Below are 20,731 nucleotides of genomic sequence, written 5' to 3'. Positions count from 1 at the left end.
TATTAAACTCGCAGAAGGTACCTTATGATTTGTTTACGTAATTTTGTGCAAATTAAACTCGCAAAAGATATTTTATGAATTGTTTCCCGTAATTATGTGCAAATTAAACTCGCAGAAGTTATATTATGATTTGTTTACGTAATAATGTGCAAATTAAACTCGCAGAAGTTTTTTTATGATTTCTTTACGTAATAATGTGTAAATTAAACTCTCAGAAGTTATGTTATGATTTGTTTACGTAATAATGTGCAAATTAAACTCGCAGAAATCAAAACCAAAACCCACCATATTATCGGACGAATCCAAACACTTGTTGTTTGCTAAGAGTTCTTTAATAAAGTGGTTTTTAACGTAAAATTTGCGTACTTCGATTACTTCTATTATATCGTATACGGAGAAAACTTACCGATACTATAATTGTTAACTTATTATTGAGAATCTCTTCAAATTATCCGGTTGAAAACCCGACTTCAGGCCACAATTGATAGGTTTCGTAATAAACGATGTCGAAACACGTGTTCGGAAAAATCCAAATATTTCCGCATTTCGTCAAACGCAAATTCAGATGCATGAACACGAGTTCCGATTTATTTTTAATGTACTAAAAGTTTATTAGGGAACGGCCTGCAATTCCGTTTTTAACGGGATTTTAATAAAGCATTTCTCATTTTTTCCGTGTTAAACTATTTACTTCGGATGGTTACATTTTTTTTAAAGCAAAGTTGAAAAATTTCCTCTTTTTTCGAGACCATGTTTAATCTCTTTCGTATGATGTGACGTTTGCCGGAAAATTCCGCTTCAATCTAAATACGCACAAATTATGTAAATAACCTGAAGTAAGAACCTCACAACCCATTTGTGCATTATTCTTCCATCTCTCCCGACGTAAATAGTGGTTTCCTGTACTAATTAAATTGAAACAAAGTGTTATTTCTATAATTTGGGCGTATTTACAAAAGTAAACGGAGTAACAAAAAATAAATTACCGTTTTTAATTGCAGTAAGTTCAAAATGTTAATTACGGGGCAGGTTATTTTCCCCTAATTTATTTCGTCCCCTTTCCATTTCTATTTCCCTTGCCTTTCCCACATAGAGAAATCAAATTATAAATATTTTTTTGCCAAATTTGTAATAAATGCTTCTATTCACATCAACATATATATTTATATGTATAACTTTAATTTCATGCGGAAATGCAACATAACAGTGTTGGTTGGAATGTAAGAATATGCCACTTGGCCGCGGCAATAATCTAAAGTTAAAGAATAAAAAACACAATGATTGCGATGTGGACGTGTTGAATGATCTGAAAGTCTGACCAACCCATTGACGTCTTATATTTAGACATGAAGCGAAAAATATGTTCCCCTTTTGTACCCCAGATTTGGCCTCCAACGCTCCAAACGCTCTACGGAAACTACAAACTACGTAACGACCGGACACTACAAAATCCGTTCTACGCACACTGATTATCGTGGCCTCTAATTGTACAGCTATATGGAACAATCCGAACTGTTTTTATCATTTTTCATCATTATTAAATTCAAAAGGATGGCAATATACGATTTCAGGCAAGTGTAAGAAAGACAGAGCGCATCCTAAATGGTCTAGAACCAATGGCAGTTGAAAATGAACAGTGGAAAAAACTGCATTTTCTCATTCCTTTAAAAATAATATTATAATCCATGGCTGTAGTATTGTTCTCACCTGAGAGTCGGTGTGCCTTCTCGCCAGCCAGCCCATGTGGCGCAGGTCCCCGAGGGTGGGAGTAAGCGCGAGGCGCGCGTGCGCCGCCGCGGCACGCTGGGCACGACGCGCGGCGGCGGCGAGCGCGCGATGCCAGCGTGCCGCGCCCGCAGCGTCGGCCGCGCGGAGTCGCAGCGTGTGAACGCCATCGGGAGAGTGCAGCTCGAGCGTGCGGCCCTCTGAAATAAATTTAAAGGGTTATTCAGGGTCTAAACAGAGCAAAAAGTATAATATTCAAAAGGATGGCGATATACTTCAACCCTTCAGTACATTCACCACATTTGTTCATTTCTGTGTATTTCAAATGCACTATATACATTTTATTTGTTTAATTTTCCGTAAAAATAAATACTGTTTTATTAATTTAATTTTAACATCAAACGTGAAGTGTTGTCAAAAACGATAACCACATTTTTAGTTAAAGAAAAGTTGTGAGAACTCGGTATTTCAAAAACACATTCGTTTTGTTTGGAGAATTTGTAAGAAAACTGTACCTACACTTACATCTCATTAATATAATAAAAAATATGTTTTAAAGTTAAACCGACTGTTCGATAATGGCGCGAAATAGGAATTATTCATTTTAGCTATTTTAGGGTTATATTAATGAATTCCAGTATAAATATTTGAGGCAAACTGGAAATAATAAGTATACCTCTTTCTAAAGTAAAAAAATGTTTTTTTTATTTTTTTTTTATTTTTTTTTTATTTTTTTAAATGCATAAACGGCTATACTGCCTTTTATAAATAAACATATAATAGAGTACAAAGTAAGAAAAATAATATTATTACATTATAGTTGTTTTAAACTTAAAAATAACATACAATTATTTTGTGTATCACAACCAAAAATAACAAAAAAAGAACAATGAGAAATATCATCATTTCATTTCAACATGTCCATATTGCGTATATAAAATTACATTATGGAAAAATAATTTTTTAGTGGATGTATATTGCGCTAATTTTAAGAAATAAATGTCGCCGATGTTGGCATGTTCATTTCCCAAAATGTGTAATCGACTGATTGGTGAGTAATAATGTGATAATGTATGTGTGTTATTATAGTAGAACGGTACAGTCAGTCTATTGTTAGCGCGACCAGGGCAATGAAATCGTATTAGTTATATTAAATCAGGTGTATCCAGGACCGAGTGAATTATTTTATATAATATTAATAGATCACAGATTTTTCTGCGATCTGATAAATTTACGAGATTAGTCCAGTTCAATAACAAATTAAAGTCCACGGATTCTCTTGGAATACCTAATTTAAAATTAATATACCTAAGGTATCTATGCTGGCCTTTTTCAATAGCTTGAATATGGATATTGTAATGTGGAGCCCAAATCGTAGAGTTATATTCCAAAATGCTTCTCACTAGCGTTATGTATAAAATGCGAATAGTATCAATGTTACAAAATTGTTTGGTTATTCTAAATGTGATGTCTCATGATAGAAAAAAAGATAAAAATACTTTTACAAAATATGGACGCCCGGTTATATATGGTAACCGGATAACTCAGTAAAGTTATGAAAAGTTATTTAACGTTACATATGTAACTAATTAAATTTGTTTTTTGTTGCATCATTTTTTATAACTTTATAGCACTCTTTATAGGTGTGTTGAATTGTCATTTTGAGGAGTTATCATGGAACCGTTATTTATGACCCTCAAACTCTGGAGGGGTTAAGGCGACACAATACCCTGATAACGGGGATTTGCCCCGACGCTCACATTTTAATTATTTCTGATGAGCTTATTACTAAAATCTTAAATGTTTCTAGAGGGATTCGAAGGGATGCAAGTTATTTATATTTAAGATTAATAAAAACAGGACCTTGCAATTAAATATATTATGTAAAACGATAAGTACATTTTATTAAATGTAAAATGTTGTAAGATAAGCGGCAAGTACCAGATTTTATTTTTCTAGACGATGAATTAGTAACTTCCCGACGACTCCCTCACAAAAGATTAGAGATTTTATTAATGTATTCATAAGAATTTATTAAAATAAAAACACTCGCGAAAATCCAATTTCTGGCCAGATACACGAAAGTCGACCGCCAGTACTTCAAAACTCTCTATTGTGCGTAGTATATTTGTGTGCGGGTTGACAAGGAGTTACTACGTATTGATTCAGACGCCGCGAAAGTTCCGGCCTGTAAGGTTGTGTGTCACCCGGCCCGTCGCTCCGGTCATTTCTTTTACGTATTTTTTTATTTAATCAAACGATTACTTTGAAATCTATTAGTGAAATTTTCTGTTTTTTATAATTTAACTTCTTCCTCAAGTGAGTAAAGGTTTTTTATATAAATAATAAATATAAATATAAATAATAACCAATACAAAAGAATACATTATTAAATGCGTAAATGTGTAGGCACTTGAGAAAAAAGATGACACTAAAGTATTGTCGTTATGTTATTATGAATCATTTCTAGCCCAAGTAGACTTTTTTACTATTAATCTTTTTTTTCACGACACTTGGCGACGCGGCTGTCTGTCCGGTTGTCACAACCAGCGGCACAGAATGTTATAGAGTGCCCCTTCACTAGAATCGTTTTCCTAGTTTTATTTATTTACGCCCTACTGGGCTTTTACATTAATTTCTAATTATACAGTCATGTTAGTTGTAACAATGGAATATCTAATAAATTATGGTAAAATAAAGGGAGTTTTTTTACTAAGGAGTGGTATTCTCTTATATTTCAATAAAGTGTTTGTGAAGAGTTCGTTTCATTACTAATACTCCAGGGCAATTACTGATTCGCGATCGTAATTATTCCGGTAGTCCCAATTTTTTTATATGTTTTATAAACTGGTCCCCTGATGTAAAATCTGAGTTTCCGACCTTGGCACACCTGTGCTCGCGCCGCCATTTTGAAAAAAACCGGCCGAAATCGCTCCAAAATCTAGTTTTTCCAAAATATCTCATTCCCAATGCAAATTTCGGCTAAATTAGCTAAACAATTAAAGTAGAACATAAAATTACTTACTACTTTTGTGTAAACAATTTTCTTCAATCTCTAATAGGTACCGAGGTAGAAAGTCGTAAAGGTGCGTATATTTTTGAAAAAAACAAGTTTTTTGCGCGACTAGCTTTGGTTTTTTGTAAATACCTCGTTTCCAGTACAATTTTGTGAAAAAATTATTGATACTAATTTTGTAGAAAATAAAATTTCATAAAATAAATAGGTATTTAATTTATGTGTTTTAACTCTAATATGTATCCAAGCTCTTATCCACCAAAACCAGTTAAATTACCCAACAACAAATTTTTGAAATTCGAAAGTTTTTTTTCCATAAAACAAAAACTCTACATCGAAAGTTTTTCTCCATACAGACAATTAGACATGTCACCTATAAAGTACCTAAAGTCATTCGAATATTAAAAAGAGTCATTAATCTTTTAAGTTTAGATTGTTAGATCATTTGTTGTAGATAGAATTGTGCAATTATCTCCCCAAGTTACTGCACTTACTTACGTTGAAATGATTTTCAAATTTAAGGTAAAATTGAACCAATTTATAATAAATCTCTTGGCTAATATATACTTACGTTTCAGTTTAATATGGGAAAACAGAAGACAAAAGGAGTTTTATCCCGAACAAAATTACGGCACCAAGGAAAATGTTTAACGGAATGGAGAAGGTACTACTTAAATACACACATAAAAATAGATCTTTGGGATTCGTTTTTTACAGAACATAATTGTACAATGTCAGCTTAAATAATTTTATATATGTAGATATATACATATATACGCAGTCGATAAACTTCTGAGCATATTGAATTTGGAGTATAAGAAGTAAATTAATTTTGATTTCCGGTGACATATTTTTATTTTTACCGAAATGCATTTTTTACACCAAATAAGCTCAGGAATTTATTGGTGAAAGTTTGTCGGGCATGTCTTAATACATCTCTAAATAATTAGGGAATAGAGACAGTATAAATAATTAACAATATTTCTCATTTTAGGAAAAATTCCGCAAGACTTCATCCAGATAATATTGCAAATAATAAAGAAAATACGAGTATTGTGTTAAACACTATACCGACACTCAACATGGTAATTTTTTCACAATTTCTGTAAATATAAAGTAAATAATATTAATTTTATATGATTAAATAAGCGCTCTAAAAAAATTAACAAAAACTCACATTATTTTTCAGCACGGACCAGAGATGAATGAACCTGAAAAATTTTCACTATTTGCTGGCTCTAGTTCTTATGACACTAACGTGCATGCCGTTTCCAGCCCCTTACAGCTAGGTCTGACGCAGGCATGACGATTGTTGTCAACTGATATGTTCTCACAACAATGATTGTTGAAGAAAAATAAAATTAAGGAATGAAATTTAAAACACTTTACCTCTGTTTCAATTTTTGGCCTGGTTTTGGTGGATTAGAGCTTGGATACGTATTAGAATTAAAACACATAAATTATATACCTATTTATTTTATGAAATTTTATTTTCTACAAAATTAGTATCAATAATTTTTACACAAAATTGTACTGGAAACGAGATATTTACAAAAAATCAAAGCTAGTCGCGCAAAAAACTTGTTTTTTTCAAAAATATACGCACCTTTACGACTTTCTACCTCGGTACCTATTAGAGATTGAAGAAAATTGTTTTCACAAAAGTTGTAGGTAATTTTATGTTTTACTTTAATTATCTAGCTAATTTAGCCAAAATTTGCATTGAGAATGAGATATTTTGGAAAAACTAGATTTTGGCGCGATTACAGCCGGTTCTTTTTTAAATGGTGGCGCGAGCACAGGTGCGCCATGGTCGGAAATTCAGATTATACATCATGGGATCAGTTTATAAAACATATAAAAAAATTGGGACTACCGGAATAATTACGATCGCAACCCCCTTTTTGGCGCTATGTGTACTGGCCTATAATACGGAATCCCCAAATATATCGACAACATTCTCACATTTATAACCCAGATAACATGTAGGTACGTTTATCATCAACAAATCAATACAAAAACCGACCAATATCATATAACAACAAAGGCAAAGGCATATGGCAACAAAGAAAAAAAGAACAGGTATCCGCTAGTAAGCAGGGTGAAAAAAATCAAAGGCAGAATAAAGAACACAGAAAAATGTGCAATTAATGCTTGCTTCTAGACTCAGCAATATACCACCTCTATCTATATTACAGCAGGTAATTTATACACTTGTATATACCCGTCTATACGTACTTATACGCTCGTGTGTATAATTCCAAAATTTGATTGAAAAGTGAATTAACATAATGTTTCTAATATTGTTTTTATTTAATCACGAAAATACTTAATATATCAATAATCCGATGCCGAAAGGACCGATTTCACCGGAGAAAAATTCTGAGCAAGTAATAACTGATTTAAACATATAATTTTATTATGAACGTATTGAAGTCGTAAAAAATTTTCAAATACATATTTCCCATACATATTGTTTTCAATTATATATCCGTAATAGAAATTTTAAACCGTTAAATATTTATGTTATAAACAGAAAGCCTACCTCAAACATTAACGAATTCTTAATGTATCATGAATCTATTTTAAATAACTGTACAGATGATACCCTTATCTTTGGTGATTTCAACATTGACATTCTTCAAAAAAATAATACATCTCTTAAATACATCAACACGCTAGACTCATACAACTGTTTCATATGTAACACATCCTATCCTACACGAGTAACAGATACCTCTACTTCTCTAATAGACCATATCATCTCAAACAGACAAAATATTTCCTCAACTACTGCAAATATAGATGCCTACCTAAGTGATCATAACATTTTGATATTAGATTACCAAAACAGCTTGAAACATCACACTAATAATAGAATACATTCTTTTTCAAACAACACCAAAACCGATAAAAACATGTTAAAAACATATGTAGAATCCCACAACTTTCCACACGAAACCACCAGTAATGCCAATGAAATCTGTAATAATTTTAATGAATACATCAAAACAGCAATAAAATCATCCCAACATAAATCTGAGTTACGCATAGGAGACCAACGGAGGGGTAATACTCCATGGTTTGATGCAAAATTAAATGCACTTATCAAACAGCGCAACAATGCGTTTAAAATCTGGAAAAAAATCAGCAAAGTGATATATTCACAGCACTGAGAAATAAAACAAGAAATCAAGTTACCAACTATAGAAGATATGCTAAAACCAAATACTACACGACTATATTTAAAGAAAACCTGCGTAATCCGCGACAGACATGGAAAATAATAAATGCAATTCTAACAAATAGCTCGACACCCCAGAAAGATGAAATTGAATGTCTTCTCATTAAGAATGAAGAAATAACATGCCCAACACAGATAGCTTCAACTTTTAACAACTTCTTTATATCAGTTGGGGAAAACTTAGCAGCTACAATTGCATCATATCCAGATGATTCTATCACTATAAACACGGATCAAAAAGCAATCCAGTCCTTATACATGGCCAAAACAAATAAAACAGAAGTTCTCAGTATCATCTCTCAACTAAAGTCTAATGCATCTCCAGGTTTAGATGGAATTACACCAGTGTACCTGAACTTTTGCAAAGATATATTAGCTGACCACCTTGTTTTTCTTATTAATCAATCCCTGAATAGTGGAATCTTCCCAGATCAACTAAAGATAGCAAAAATAATTCCGATTTACAAAGATGATTGCAAAAAAAATCCTTCTAATTACCGTCCTATATCCATCCTCTTTGTCGTCTCTAAAGTTTTTGAAAAGGTTATTAAGCTTAGGCTCACTAAATATCTCCTATCAAACAATTTACTCGCATCCCAACAGTATGGATTCAGAAACCAATCTAACACAAAATGTGCTGCCTTCGATTTTGTATACGCCCTCCAAAAGCATATAGACCAGGGTAAGCATGCTGCAGGCTTATTTATAGATTTAAAAAAGGCTTTCGATACGGTTGACCATGGGATACTACTAAAGAAGCTAGAACACCTAGGCATAGTAGGCACTCCCCTGAAGTTACTGTGTAGCTACCTCTCTAACCGACACTGTCAGACCTTTGTTGGAAAGGGGACAAGCAGCATGGGAACGATAAAATGTGGCGTGCCTCAGGGCTCCGTACTTGGACCATTACTATTTTTAATATATATAAATGATATTGCTAAATGGGGACTTAAGGGTACAATACAACTCTATGCAGATGATACAGTGATTCTTTATCACAATAATGATTTAAACGAACTTGAAAAGGAAATGGAAAGTGATGTAGCTTGCCTGGCAAACTGGCTGCGATTAAACAAACTTAGCCTAAACATAAAAAAAACACATTACATACTGTTTGCAAATAAAAAAATGTATGTCTTAATATAAGTCTTGATAATAACCGCCTTGAAAGGGCTGATGTAACAAAATATCTTGGCCTTTTCATTGATTCACAACTCACATGGAATCACCAATTTAAACATGTTCTATCCAAAATTACTCATATAACTGGTGTTTTATATAGACTTCGCGGGTTACTTCCTCCCTCTCTATTAAAATCGATTTACCATGCTATGATTCACTCACATCTAATATATCTCGCCGGAATCTGGGGATTTGCTACAAAAAAAATGATTTCAGAAGTCCAAGTCGTCCAAAATAGAGCCCTGCGAAATATTTTCAGTTTACCTTGGGACACACATGTCAAAGACATCTACAGAAACACCCAAATACTTCATTTTAATACCATTCCCACTTTTGAAATAACGAAAACTATATTAAAAGTAATTCAACACTCGGCACATTCCAACACTACACTCTATTACAATTACGACGTACACCAACACAACACAAGAAATCACAACAAACTACATATACCAAAAATCAAATCAACAAAATATGGACTAAGATCCCTGGAATACATAGCTCACACAAAATATAATCAACTACCCAACGAGATCAAATGTGCAAGTCAATGTAAAAAGACCCAAACTAACATGCTCAAACTTCATCTTATTAATGACTATCTGAAATAATAATGTTGTGTACGTCCCATCATATGTCCATTTAATACATACAGCTCATAGACTAAATACAACTAGACTAGGTGTAACCAGTGAAAAATAACACCAACTCAATTTTGTTTTGGTTCACGTGCACATTTATGAAAAGGCGCACGCATTGTGTCGCAATGCGAAATTGCAACTGTGCATTGCGTTTTACCTTTTGTTGGTCTAGAGTTAAGCTATTTTGCTTGTCAGCTATGCTGGGCAAGTTCATTTTTTCAATCACAAAAATAACCCAGTTCCAAATATTTTAGATTGTACATATCACGGACTTTATTTTAGAAAATGTAATCAGCTATCTGAATACAAAAATATATCAGTACCTTACAGATCGATTGAGGGCAGCGTATTAACAAATGTGAAAAATTCAACGAGATTAGATTTATTTCCGGCAAATTTGTGACGTCACATGCATAACACACCTCCAAGTGATTCGACCAATAGGGTGATTCAAGTTAATTATTATCACATGGTGAGCATACGAAAATCACGCAACCAACGCGTGATACTTATGGATGTATTAGTCGTCTAGCGTTGACACGCATTGAGAGGCGCGACAACTCATGTGTATGTGTGATTTATTTGGTCCGTGCATTTTGCTAATCAGGGTTGTATTAAGTCGTCATTGCCTTTCGGGCTTCGCCTTTTCGATTTTTTGCAGAAGAATTGATAGAAATAAAATTGCGTCATTTAATAACTTCATTTATTTTTTGTGTATTTTCGCTTAGGTTTCCACATAAACCGGAAAAAAATGGAGAAATGGTTAGAAGCAATCCGCATTCAATTATGTGACAATAACTGGGTACCATCAGCAGGAAACCGCGTTTGCTCTAATAATTTTCACGCCAAACATATTTATTCAACTGCAAGCGGCTTCCGACGTGTAGACTGAAAAGCTTTGCCTGTTATTCCGGTAATTATTTGGTTTGATTTTCGTGTGAAAACTTAAGCAAGTTTATTATGTATTGATTGGTTTTAATTTTTAAGTTTTTTTTAACAGGTTTTAATTGATAATGTCGTTGTTTATTGGACAGTTGCTGTCCACCATGGCCACAGGTCCTGCGAAAGGAGATACCGTCATTGTTTCTTCTCGAACAGGACTGGTTCTGGATCCTGCTGAAACTTCTTCTGTAATCGACAAGCCGGTTGTTCCTCTACCAGAATTGCAACAACCGATGTGCGTGAATGCCGTAAATAACACGTAAAATTCTATTTAACGGGCGTAAATAAATAAATAAGTATGTATTGTAATCATGTAACCTCCACCCCCTCCCCCCTTACCCCTCTCCCATACGATCCCTGAAGCTCTGTCCTCATCATTGCTGCTTATTCATTTGCGAACCGGAACGCGAGCCGAACTACGAATTATGGGAAAGGAACGAAGCAATCTTATATTTCTTAATAAGTCGTGGTTCAGCTCACTTGTGAACACGCAACATTATATGATTTATCTCTCTCTTTATGTTAATCTTACATTATGTTTAATGAAAAGTCGTTTAGTACTTAGGTTAGTTTTCAATAATGCTATCTTGAAGAAGGTTGATAGACTATTTGACACAATGTCTCAATTCTAACAAAGTGGTTGAAGACAAAATAACTTTTAATTGAATGATAGTGGTATAATTATATAATGCTACATAGTGTTGTTCTAGTCTCTATAATTTTTATGTTACTGTTAAACGTTTTACTAATATTATTTTATATTCATCAGCTTTAATTATTTTGTATAATTTTCGATAGCTTACTAGATATATTCTGTATTAAAATGCATGCAAAAGCCCGACTGGGAATAAAACCAAAGAAAATAAAATGATGTCAAGTCACAAAGTGATTGCTTTCTTCAATATTTATATACCATTTTATATAAAAACTATGGTAAATTAAAAAAAAAACCTATGCACAGTAATAAAAATATAAACGTTTTTGGTTCTATAGGACCTGTATAAAATTCAAAAACACAAATAAAATAAATTAAAATCATTTTGTGTTTTTTATCAATTCTTTTCCTGATTCAGCCCTTATTCAGCACATAAAATTTGCTGTAAGTGTTAGTTTCTTTTTGGTTTTATGTCCATATTACAACACCTCTGACAACAAATTCTCCGTGGTTTCGCTTACGAGTTTGAACGGTTGTACAAAGAGTTTAAACAGAGTTGGGTTGTTAAGTTCATCTCCATATTTGGGACGTACGCGCTATGTGGGGTCATTTTTAAAATGGATTTAATATAGACAGGGCCAATCTAGTATAATACATCAATGATACAGCTATATGTTTCATGTAATGCGTATCATTCCCGCAATGAGTTTATTAACTCCTGGGAGTACAATGCTTTATATAATATACTATATTCTGTATTGTATACTTTTAATAAAAAAAATTTAAAAAAAAAAAAAAATTGACGTAAATAAAGTAAAAGTTTTGTTTACACAGGAAGAGAAGAAACCCGTTATTCTGGAAGGAAGGAGAATAGAAGACATATTTTTTCTTTAACTGTATTAAATAGAATTTCGCAGCACGACTCTTTGTATGATTGTAATTATCTAACTTATGTTAGATATGGCTCGTCTATATCTAAGACAATTATTTAGGCAAAAAAACATGGATAGAACAAATCGACTGATTTACCTCTTAAAAGCGTTGATAATTTGACGGTAAGTTTAAAATTACTACCACAAATAAACTAAATAAAACCGTAGTTCTGAGTAACAAGGATTTTTTTAAATGTCCTTACGTCAGCATTAGGTAAAAAAAAACAATTGTTTTTTTATGTTAAAAATTCAAAACAAGTAGACAGGCAGCCCCCACATATAGCCGCATTCAGACAAGAGTAAAAAAAACCAGCATCTAAAAATTGTTGGCAACAATGACTACGTTTTTAGTGACTGTCATTGTCCAGAAAAAATATGACGGTGTTTTTTTACATTCAATCTGAACCAAGGTATATGCGACAATAAAACCAAGGTCTATGTATATACACATAGAATAAAGCAAAACACGAGAAGTGCCTTGCGGGCGTGTTTTGTGATTCAAATATAAGCCAAATTTGGGCCTAAATTTCCATACTTAACTGTTTCGCCATGATTACGAAATAAAAATGGGATGGCGATATACAATTTCAGGAAAGCGTAAGAAAGGGAGACCATGTACTAAATGGTCTACTAGTTTTATTATTTATTCTACGTCTATTCATGATATCCGGAAAAGAGTAGTACAAGCAGGCAACTGGTGAATCTACATCACATTTGATTGACTCGAACTTTTCTGATATGGGCTTTCGTTTTCGAGTAAATCGAGTCCGAAGATGGAATTTTTTAGGTCAAATGCCCGCTAAATGCCTTTTAAAAGCATTGAAGCATAGACCGTTTCCATGAGTTTTTTTTACCTTAAAAGCCGATAGTCATTATAAAAATTTAAAAATATTTTTTTGTTGTTTTGTTTTCTATGTGACATATATTCATCAGTTTTCCGCTTGTACCACTAGTTTATGGACACCGTGTATATGTTTGAGCTGCGGCGGTCATCTAACTTGCATTTTCATCAAACTCAGACAAATCTCTTCATCTCTCAAACAGTTACATAATTAACTCATTCATATACTCCCAGGAAGCGTTTTTACGCAATCAGGAGACAAATATATTCATAAATAATGGTCCGGTCATAAAAACAAAAGTTATTTTTTATATTTAAATAAGTGTAATTGTCAGTAATAAAAAGGCCAATCGCAATATTCAAGCAACATGTTTACAAATTACATCTAAAGGTCAAATCAAACTATAAACTATAGGACCAGTAATAATTTCAAAACGCAAACAAAAACAAAACTACTCGAACAACATCGCATAGAGACGAGAAGCAATAATGGTAAAAAAATATCAGTATAAACAATAATACAAGTTTAACCGCTGAGGCCTGTGGCATATTTTGTCAGAAGGTCGGAATGTTTCCGTTTTGCAATAAAATAAAAATAAATAGAATATTTCTGAATGTATCCGAAAACTAATAACTGTTTTTGAAATGTGATAAAATACTCTTACAAATTTTATTATCAAAAATCACACAACATTTTTGAAATATAATAAATAAAATGCAACCCAAAAAAATATTAAAAAAGTGTTTTGTAACATAAACTAGCGAAAACGAAAAAACAATGAAATCACACATTTTATTAGACAATTGTAATACAAAGGTTATTGTCACCTTAATTTTAAATTTTCAAAATAAAAATAAATAATAAAAAATTCAGTATTTTTTTCTTATTGCGGTTGGAACCTTTAGTTTCATAGAAGTGTACATATTAATTCTTCTGTGGTAACTTTTAGATTTGAAGATAAAGCCTGGTATGTTCTCTTTCTAACACAATCATATTTCTGACCATGACAGTAAGGGAGACACAACGATTTCTATGAGACCATATGAGCTATCCCAAAAGCGAACAAATTAGCTTGAGGGGTTAAGTATTTGGCATCCACGTATTATCGAAAAATAATTATGCATAAAAGGCATGGACAAAAGGTTAAATTATGTTGTCGATGGTAGTCATTAAAGTTAAGCATGATAAAAAACGAATATAAATTAATCACCAGCACAAAAGGTCAACGGCAAAATAATAGGCACCGAAATTGTTAACGTGGGTACCGCTGATCGTAACGCATTTCTATTGTAACGTATTTATCATTAACCACACGCGTAGAGGAAGGCTGCTTAAATTGAGATAGATTTAACTACGAGGATTTTCATATAATGAAAGAAAATAAAATAGTTTTTTGATTCCGTACACCATTATAAAATGATTTTTTATAGGTTAGAAGATTCATCAGAAGACTTGTAAAGCAAAAGAATATAAAATTTCAATCTACAAAGCCCGTATTGTGTATAATTATGCATTCATAACAATGGTTCCTGACATTATGAGATACCAGGGTTTGCCCAATATGAGATATCTCATATTAAGGGAAGAGTAATTATTATCTTAATATATACAAATTTAGCCTGCGTAACAAACTTTGATATCGCTGAAAATATCAAAGTTTGTTCTTATTAGTGGCGGGAGTTTTTAGAGACTTGTTTGAATTGTAGAAGAAGTCGGGGACGCCCGAGGAATACTCAACGCAATATTTCTACACTGGAATGAGATACGGATTCGAGTTAAAGTCGATTTAATGCAGTTTTTAACAGTAACATTGTGGTATACAGTAGTGAATGGTGGAAGAAGTTAGAGACGCCCAAGAAAGACGTTAGCGATGGCGAAGAATTGCGGGGTCCACCAATTCTTTATCAAAAAAATTTAAAACTAAAATGAAGTTATTTTCTTTCCGGCGTGCTAACATAAAACCAAAAAGATACATTAATAATAAACGTTTTGAGCAAAAAAAAATATTATTTCTCCATAGTAATTAATTTTGAAAGTTACGTAACCTGTAATTACCTACTAGGAAAAGAAAATTCGGTTGAAGTCTTTATTCCAAATTTGGAACTGGCAATGGAGCGAAAAAAGGAAGTTTAGTGCTGCGAAATGAAAGAATGGGGTATCACATATTAAGAACCTGTCCCATAATAGGCGACTTTCCTCTATTGGAAAGAAAGAGAAAGAGAGATGTTCCAATGGAGCTCTCAGCGGCAGGGCAGTATCCAGAGTTTTAGAAATAGTACGATACCACAGACATAGGAATTAATAGACGAGAAGATAGTGGCGAGGGGTAAAATCAACTGTTGAAGAACAAAGGGAGTAAGGCTGACTGTGATTCGTCAATAAATCAATCTGACAGTAAATAGGCATCTCGCATTATAATATCACCATTTACTTCTTAAAAGTAAAATCTGCTTTTGAATGAATAGACATTTTTACATGGGAGCGCAAATTACTCGCCACGTTATGAACAAATTTGCGAAGTCCAAATTCGGCAAAAAAATTCGGTTCTATTTTCAGAGTCGAATATTTCGTTTAAGTATTTAGTTAAGACACTTTTATAAATGTTCATAATTTACTTCCCAGCAACCAACCAGCTTTGTGTTTCGCGTCCAGACGTTTCTCGATGTGATAGTATATGTTTCTAAAACTGATCTATATTATACGATGTGAATATGCTTAAAATAAAGTAAAATAATGCTTATATATGGAATGTAATACGACAATTGGGTTTATTCTCTTTTTCACATCTATTTTTACAAGTTTTCATAGTACAAGTCAACATTTTGCCATGTTATTTCGTAAAATGAACCGATGATGCCTCGACCATAGTTCGCACAAGAATGATGACGTCACGTTTTCAAATTTCACTTGAGGCCATACGCGAGCACAGCCGGCTCCAATGGAACCGGTATGGGGAGTGGGGATAATACGCTTTTAATCACTTAGGGCGGGTCTACTAATATTCATATGTCTATGTACGATACGGTGTTAGGCAACGACAATGTAAGAGATAAGTTTGACACTGAAGCGGAACACAAAGGGGAGCCGTATTCGAAGAAAATAAGCAAAAGGCAGATCTTATCCAAACCCGGAGAAATTAATGAATCGTTCGGCCACTTGATACGTCCGCCTACACACAACGAATTAAACCCGGGCTTAAGATTAGAGTATAAAATAACAAATTTCATGGACAATCATTCTATTTTTTTACTGTTATTTTGTAGACGTGGGGTTACATTTTATGTTTCATGTTCCGTCGTCCGTCATTCAAAACCTGGACTCGGACGTAGTCTCTGATCAAATTAGTCTCTGATTAAACCAGGAGGGTATAACTGAGATCGAAATTTGTAACCGAAGAAAAGACACGGTAATTTCCATGCTCTGAAACGACACAAGTTCATCTAACCACATCCACCAATGAAAAACTCTGAATGTCTATGGAAAAACTGTTGATAGCTGATTGGTGCATCGAAACACCTTATAATATTATTAATACGTCCAACTCCAGTGAAATAGTGGCAATTTCAAATTTCAACCACTCTAGCCGCTATAGGGAGCTAGAGTAGCATGTTGACTTTGACATTCTTTCAATGGCGGAGTGAGTTTTTTTAGTACGTGGTGGCGGTATTTTGCGCTTTCTGATTGATTGATTAAATTGAATTTTGATTTAAAAAACATATATATTAAAAGTTTTAAAAAAATGGGTTCCGTGGTTAAGTTTACGAACAAACAGAAAAAACACTCACAAGTCGATTTCCAAGATGCTAAAAAAACGTTAACAGGTTAGAGTTGGAGAAATGATTTCGTTAAATCCTAGCAAAAGTATTTTTTTTCATTTTATTTCTGGCTACGTAGCAATCCCAATAAGTGATAAAACTCATATTTGAAGGAATTTACAAAATTTGGTGGAAAGAAATACAATATCACACAAAAATAAAGAAGAACATAAATAATATTATGGGGAAAATATTAATTACTTTAAATGTTATCAGAGACTGTACAATGTTACAGAGGAGCACCTTTCGAAGAATTAGGATTACAATTCAATTAAAAGAGACAATAATAATTATTAGAATTCTCTCTTTGTATTCATTTTGTTGTGGTATGTTCGATCGACCATGGCAGGTCCAAAACCTGTATTTGGACATAGAGCATTCCAACAAGGCATCCTTCGAATAACTACCATTCGTCTGACAGTTTTTACGCTGTGAAACTGATACCACTTGCCCGGATATTATTATTTGTCGGACAAGTGCAACGGTCAAGGTCAAAAGCGACTCAATATTAATTATTTTATTATTCAATTATGGTAATTGAAAGACATTAAAATATTTGCGTTGGCCTTATCGGATTTGAATTCTGACATTCCAAGCTTGGTAAATTAATTACTAATAAATAACTGTTTTTTATAGTAATTAATTGAGTAAAATTGAATAAGATCTTTTAAAACGTTTTATTTATTTTTATTTAAGTAGGTATATAAAACAGGCATGGTGCCCAAAAATTTACATACATGGATGTTTAAATACATAATAATAACAAAAATAGTAACAAAATGAATAAGCTAAATATGCAGAAGTAAATAACAAATGTATATGTGGGAGTATCTAATATAAAATAAAGTTAAGTCTTTGGATTGTATTTAAAATAATATCTGTCCATCGTGCTGTGGTATCCAGATTTACTTATGTCATTTTTTTCAGTCATATTTGGCACGTTTAATTCGAAATACTACATATAATCATATATGTATTTTCGGTTTGAAAATTTGATTGATCAGAAATATTTTAGATGCTTTAAATAAATACTGCGAATAGAACACATATTGGCCTAAGTTCAAAATCTCCTACTTACCAACCCATTGTATGTTACGGTTTTATTGCAAATTAAGTTTTTGATCGTAAAACATTTAAATATTTGTGCCTGAACTTAGCAAAATAAATAAAACACATTTTTGGCGATGTATTTTTCATGGCTTCAAAGTTGGTTCAAAGTTTGGTAGGGTCACGGAGACGCATTTTTTGCTGGGAAAAATGTGTCACTCATCAAATACCGTGTAATGCCACTGTTGCATTCCATCAGCAACACTACCAATAGTCCTACTCCTAGCGTCCACGAGTGGTCTCTTAAGCCCCACGAGCCCTGGGCAATGTGGCCAATGGCAATACCATCAGCCATAGCAGATAGGAGAGGATGAATGGCGAATCTCCGGCGCCATAAAACCGGAACCCCCCAGCTAAGGGATGGAAAGGGGCTCAAAGTTTGGTAGGGTCACGGAGACGCATTTTTTGCTGGGAAAAATGTGTCACTCATCAAATACCGTGTAATGCCACTGTTGCATTCCATCAGCAACACTACCAATAGTCCTACTCCTAGCGTCCACGAGTGGTCTCTTAAGCCCCGCGAGCCCTGGGCAATGTGGCCAATGGCAATACCATCAGCCATAGCAGATAGGAGAGGATGAATGGCGAATCTCCGGCGCCATAAAACCGGAACCCCCCAGCTAAGGGATGGAAACCCCTACAGAAAAACCCTGGCCCTCCTGGTAGGGGGTTGGGCGAGAGGCTAATAACCTCTCCCTGTAAAAGCAACGCTATTACGAATCCTAACACAGAGCCTCGGACAACAACTGAACTTAGGAAAAGACCCGGCAAACGAAATAAGGACTTGAAAATAGCTACCTGGAACGCAAGGACGCTGTATAGAAGTGGAGCCCTAGGAGAGATCACTAGGGAGATGACGAAATATAAAATTGACATAATGGCGGTGCAAGAAACCAGATGGATAGGATCTGAGCCATTTGACACAAGAACGCATACGATACTGCATAGTGGAAATGAAAGACATCATAAATTCGGAGTGGCCTTCATTGTTGACCGGAAAATGGGAAAATGCATATTAGACTTTAAACCCATCAATGAAAGAATGTGCAGCTTACGCATAAAAACGAAATTTTTCAATGTAACATTGATCAACGTACATGCTGAAACGGAAGATAAAGAGGACATAATGAAAGATACATACTATCAGAAACTCGAACAGGTCTACGACACATTACCATCGAACGACATTAAGATGGTAATTGGGGACTTTAACGCCAAGATAGGACAGGATCCTCTGCTCCAACACATTACAGGAATGAACAGTCTACACAAGCACGCTAATAATAACGGAACCCGAGTGATTGATTTCGCAGAATCAAGAAACCTAATAGTGGCCTCGACTCAATTCCCAAGAAAAGACATACACAAACGGACCTGGACGTCGCCAGATGGTAGACACCATAACCAAATTGATCATGTCCTGATAGAAAGAAGGGGGGCAACGAGCATCACAAACGTAAGGACGTATAGGGGTGCCAACTGTGATTCAGACCACTACATGGTGGTGGCCACCTATAGGAGCCGAATTGCAATCAACAGGACACGAAAATCACCAACTATTCCAAAAATCAATACGGAAGCTCTAAAAACACCAGAAGGCAAAGAGCAGTATCACAACGCCCTTTTAAATAGCCTCCCAGATCAGATCACTGAGCAGAACTCCCAAGAATCACTCGAAAAAGATTGGAATGATATAAAAGAAGCAATTGTAAGAGCAGTGGAATGAAGTGTCGGAAACATGCCCAGACAGCCCAGGAACCCGTGGTTTGATGAAGAGTGTGAAAGAAAGATAGCTGAAAAGAATATACTCAGAAAGAAGTACTTGGAAACGTCAACAAGAAACAAAAGACAGGCGTACGAACAAGCGAGAAAAGAAACGAGTAAGCTGATACGGGGAAAGAAAAGAAAATTCTTGAATGATATACTGCTAAAAATGGAACAGGACTTTGTCAATAATAATCCTAGAGAAGCATATAGGGGAGTAAACTTCTTCAAGAAGGGTTTCAAACCGAATACAACACTATGCAAAGACGCTGATGGATCAATTATATCAGATAAGGAACGAATAAAAACAATGTGGAAAAACTACTTCTATAAACTTCTCAACCCTAATAGCGACCTGAGAAGTCACCCTACCAACATCCCCACTGAATCAAGTAATGAAGAATCAGCGAATCCACCAACAATGCAAGAAATAAATGCTGCACTAAAGAAACTTAAAAACAACAAATCACCTGGGAAAGACAACCTCCCGGCAGAGTTGTTCAAATATGGAAATGAGCATCTGAGAAATCTGCTACTCAATTTAATAACTAAAATATGGACACTGGAAAAAATCCCAGAGGAATGGCAAATAAGCATAATATGCCCAATTCACAAGAAAGGTGACAAATTAAAATGCGAAAATCATAGAGGAATATCACTTCTATGCACAGCATATAAAATCTACACCATGATACTGAAACAAAGAATTGATAAATATGCAGAAAACCTACTGGGAGAGTATCAGGCAGGCTTCCGCACCGGTAGATCCACAACAGACCAACTGTTCACCGTCAGACAGATCTTGGCAAAGTGCTGGGAATTTGACATAGACATACACCAACTATTCATTGATTTCAAGCAAGCAT

At 34.1% G+C, this 20,731-nt stretch overlaps 1 protein-coding gene across 1 annotated transcript in view; it reads right to left on the bottom strand.

The window, feature by feature from the left end:
- Syn1 (Syntrophin-like 1) overlaps window positions 1-20,731 on the bottom strand; it is a 157,145-nt gene that overhangs the window by 99,816 nt on the left and 36,598 nt on the right. Inside the window, exon 3 of the mRNA XM_089635614.1 lies at window positions 1,708-1,925. Coding sequence (XP_089491740.1) covers window positions 1,708-1,925 — 218 coding nt within the window. The remainder of the gene's footprint in view (window positions 1-1,707; window positions 1,926-20,731) is intronic.

This window comes from Hesperophylax consimilis, chromosome 9 (genome assembly GCF_061612785.1).
Source record: "Hesperophylax consimilis isolate HC1 chromosome 9, BYU_Hcon_1.0, whole genome shotgun sequence".
NCBI lineage: Eukaryota > Metazoa > Arthropoda > Insecta > Trichoptera > Limnephilidae > Hesperophylax > Hesperophylax consimilis.
The sequence above is the reverse complement of the archived record's forward strand: the minus strand, read 5'-3'. Positions and strand labels throughout refer to the sequence as shown.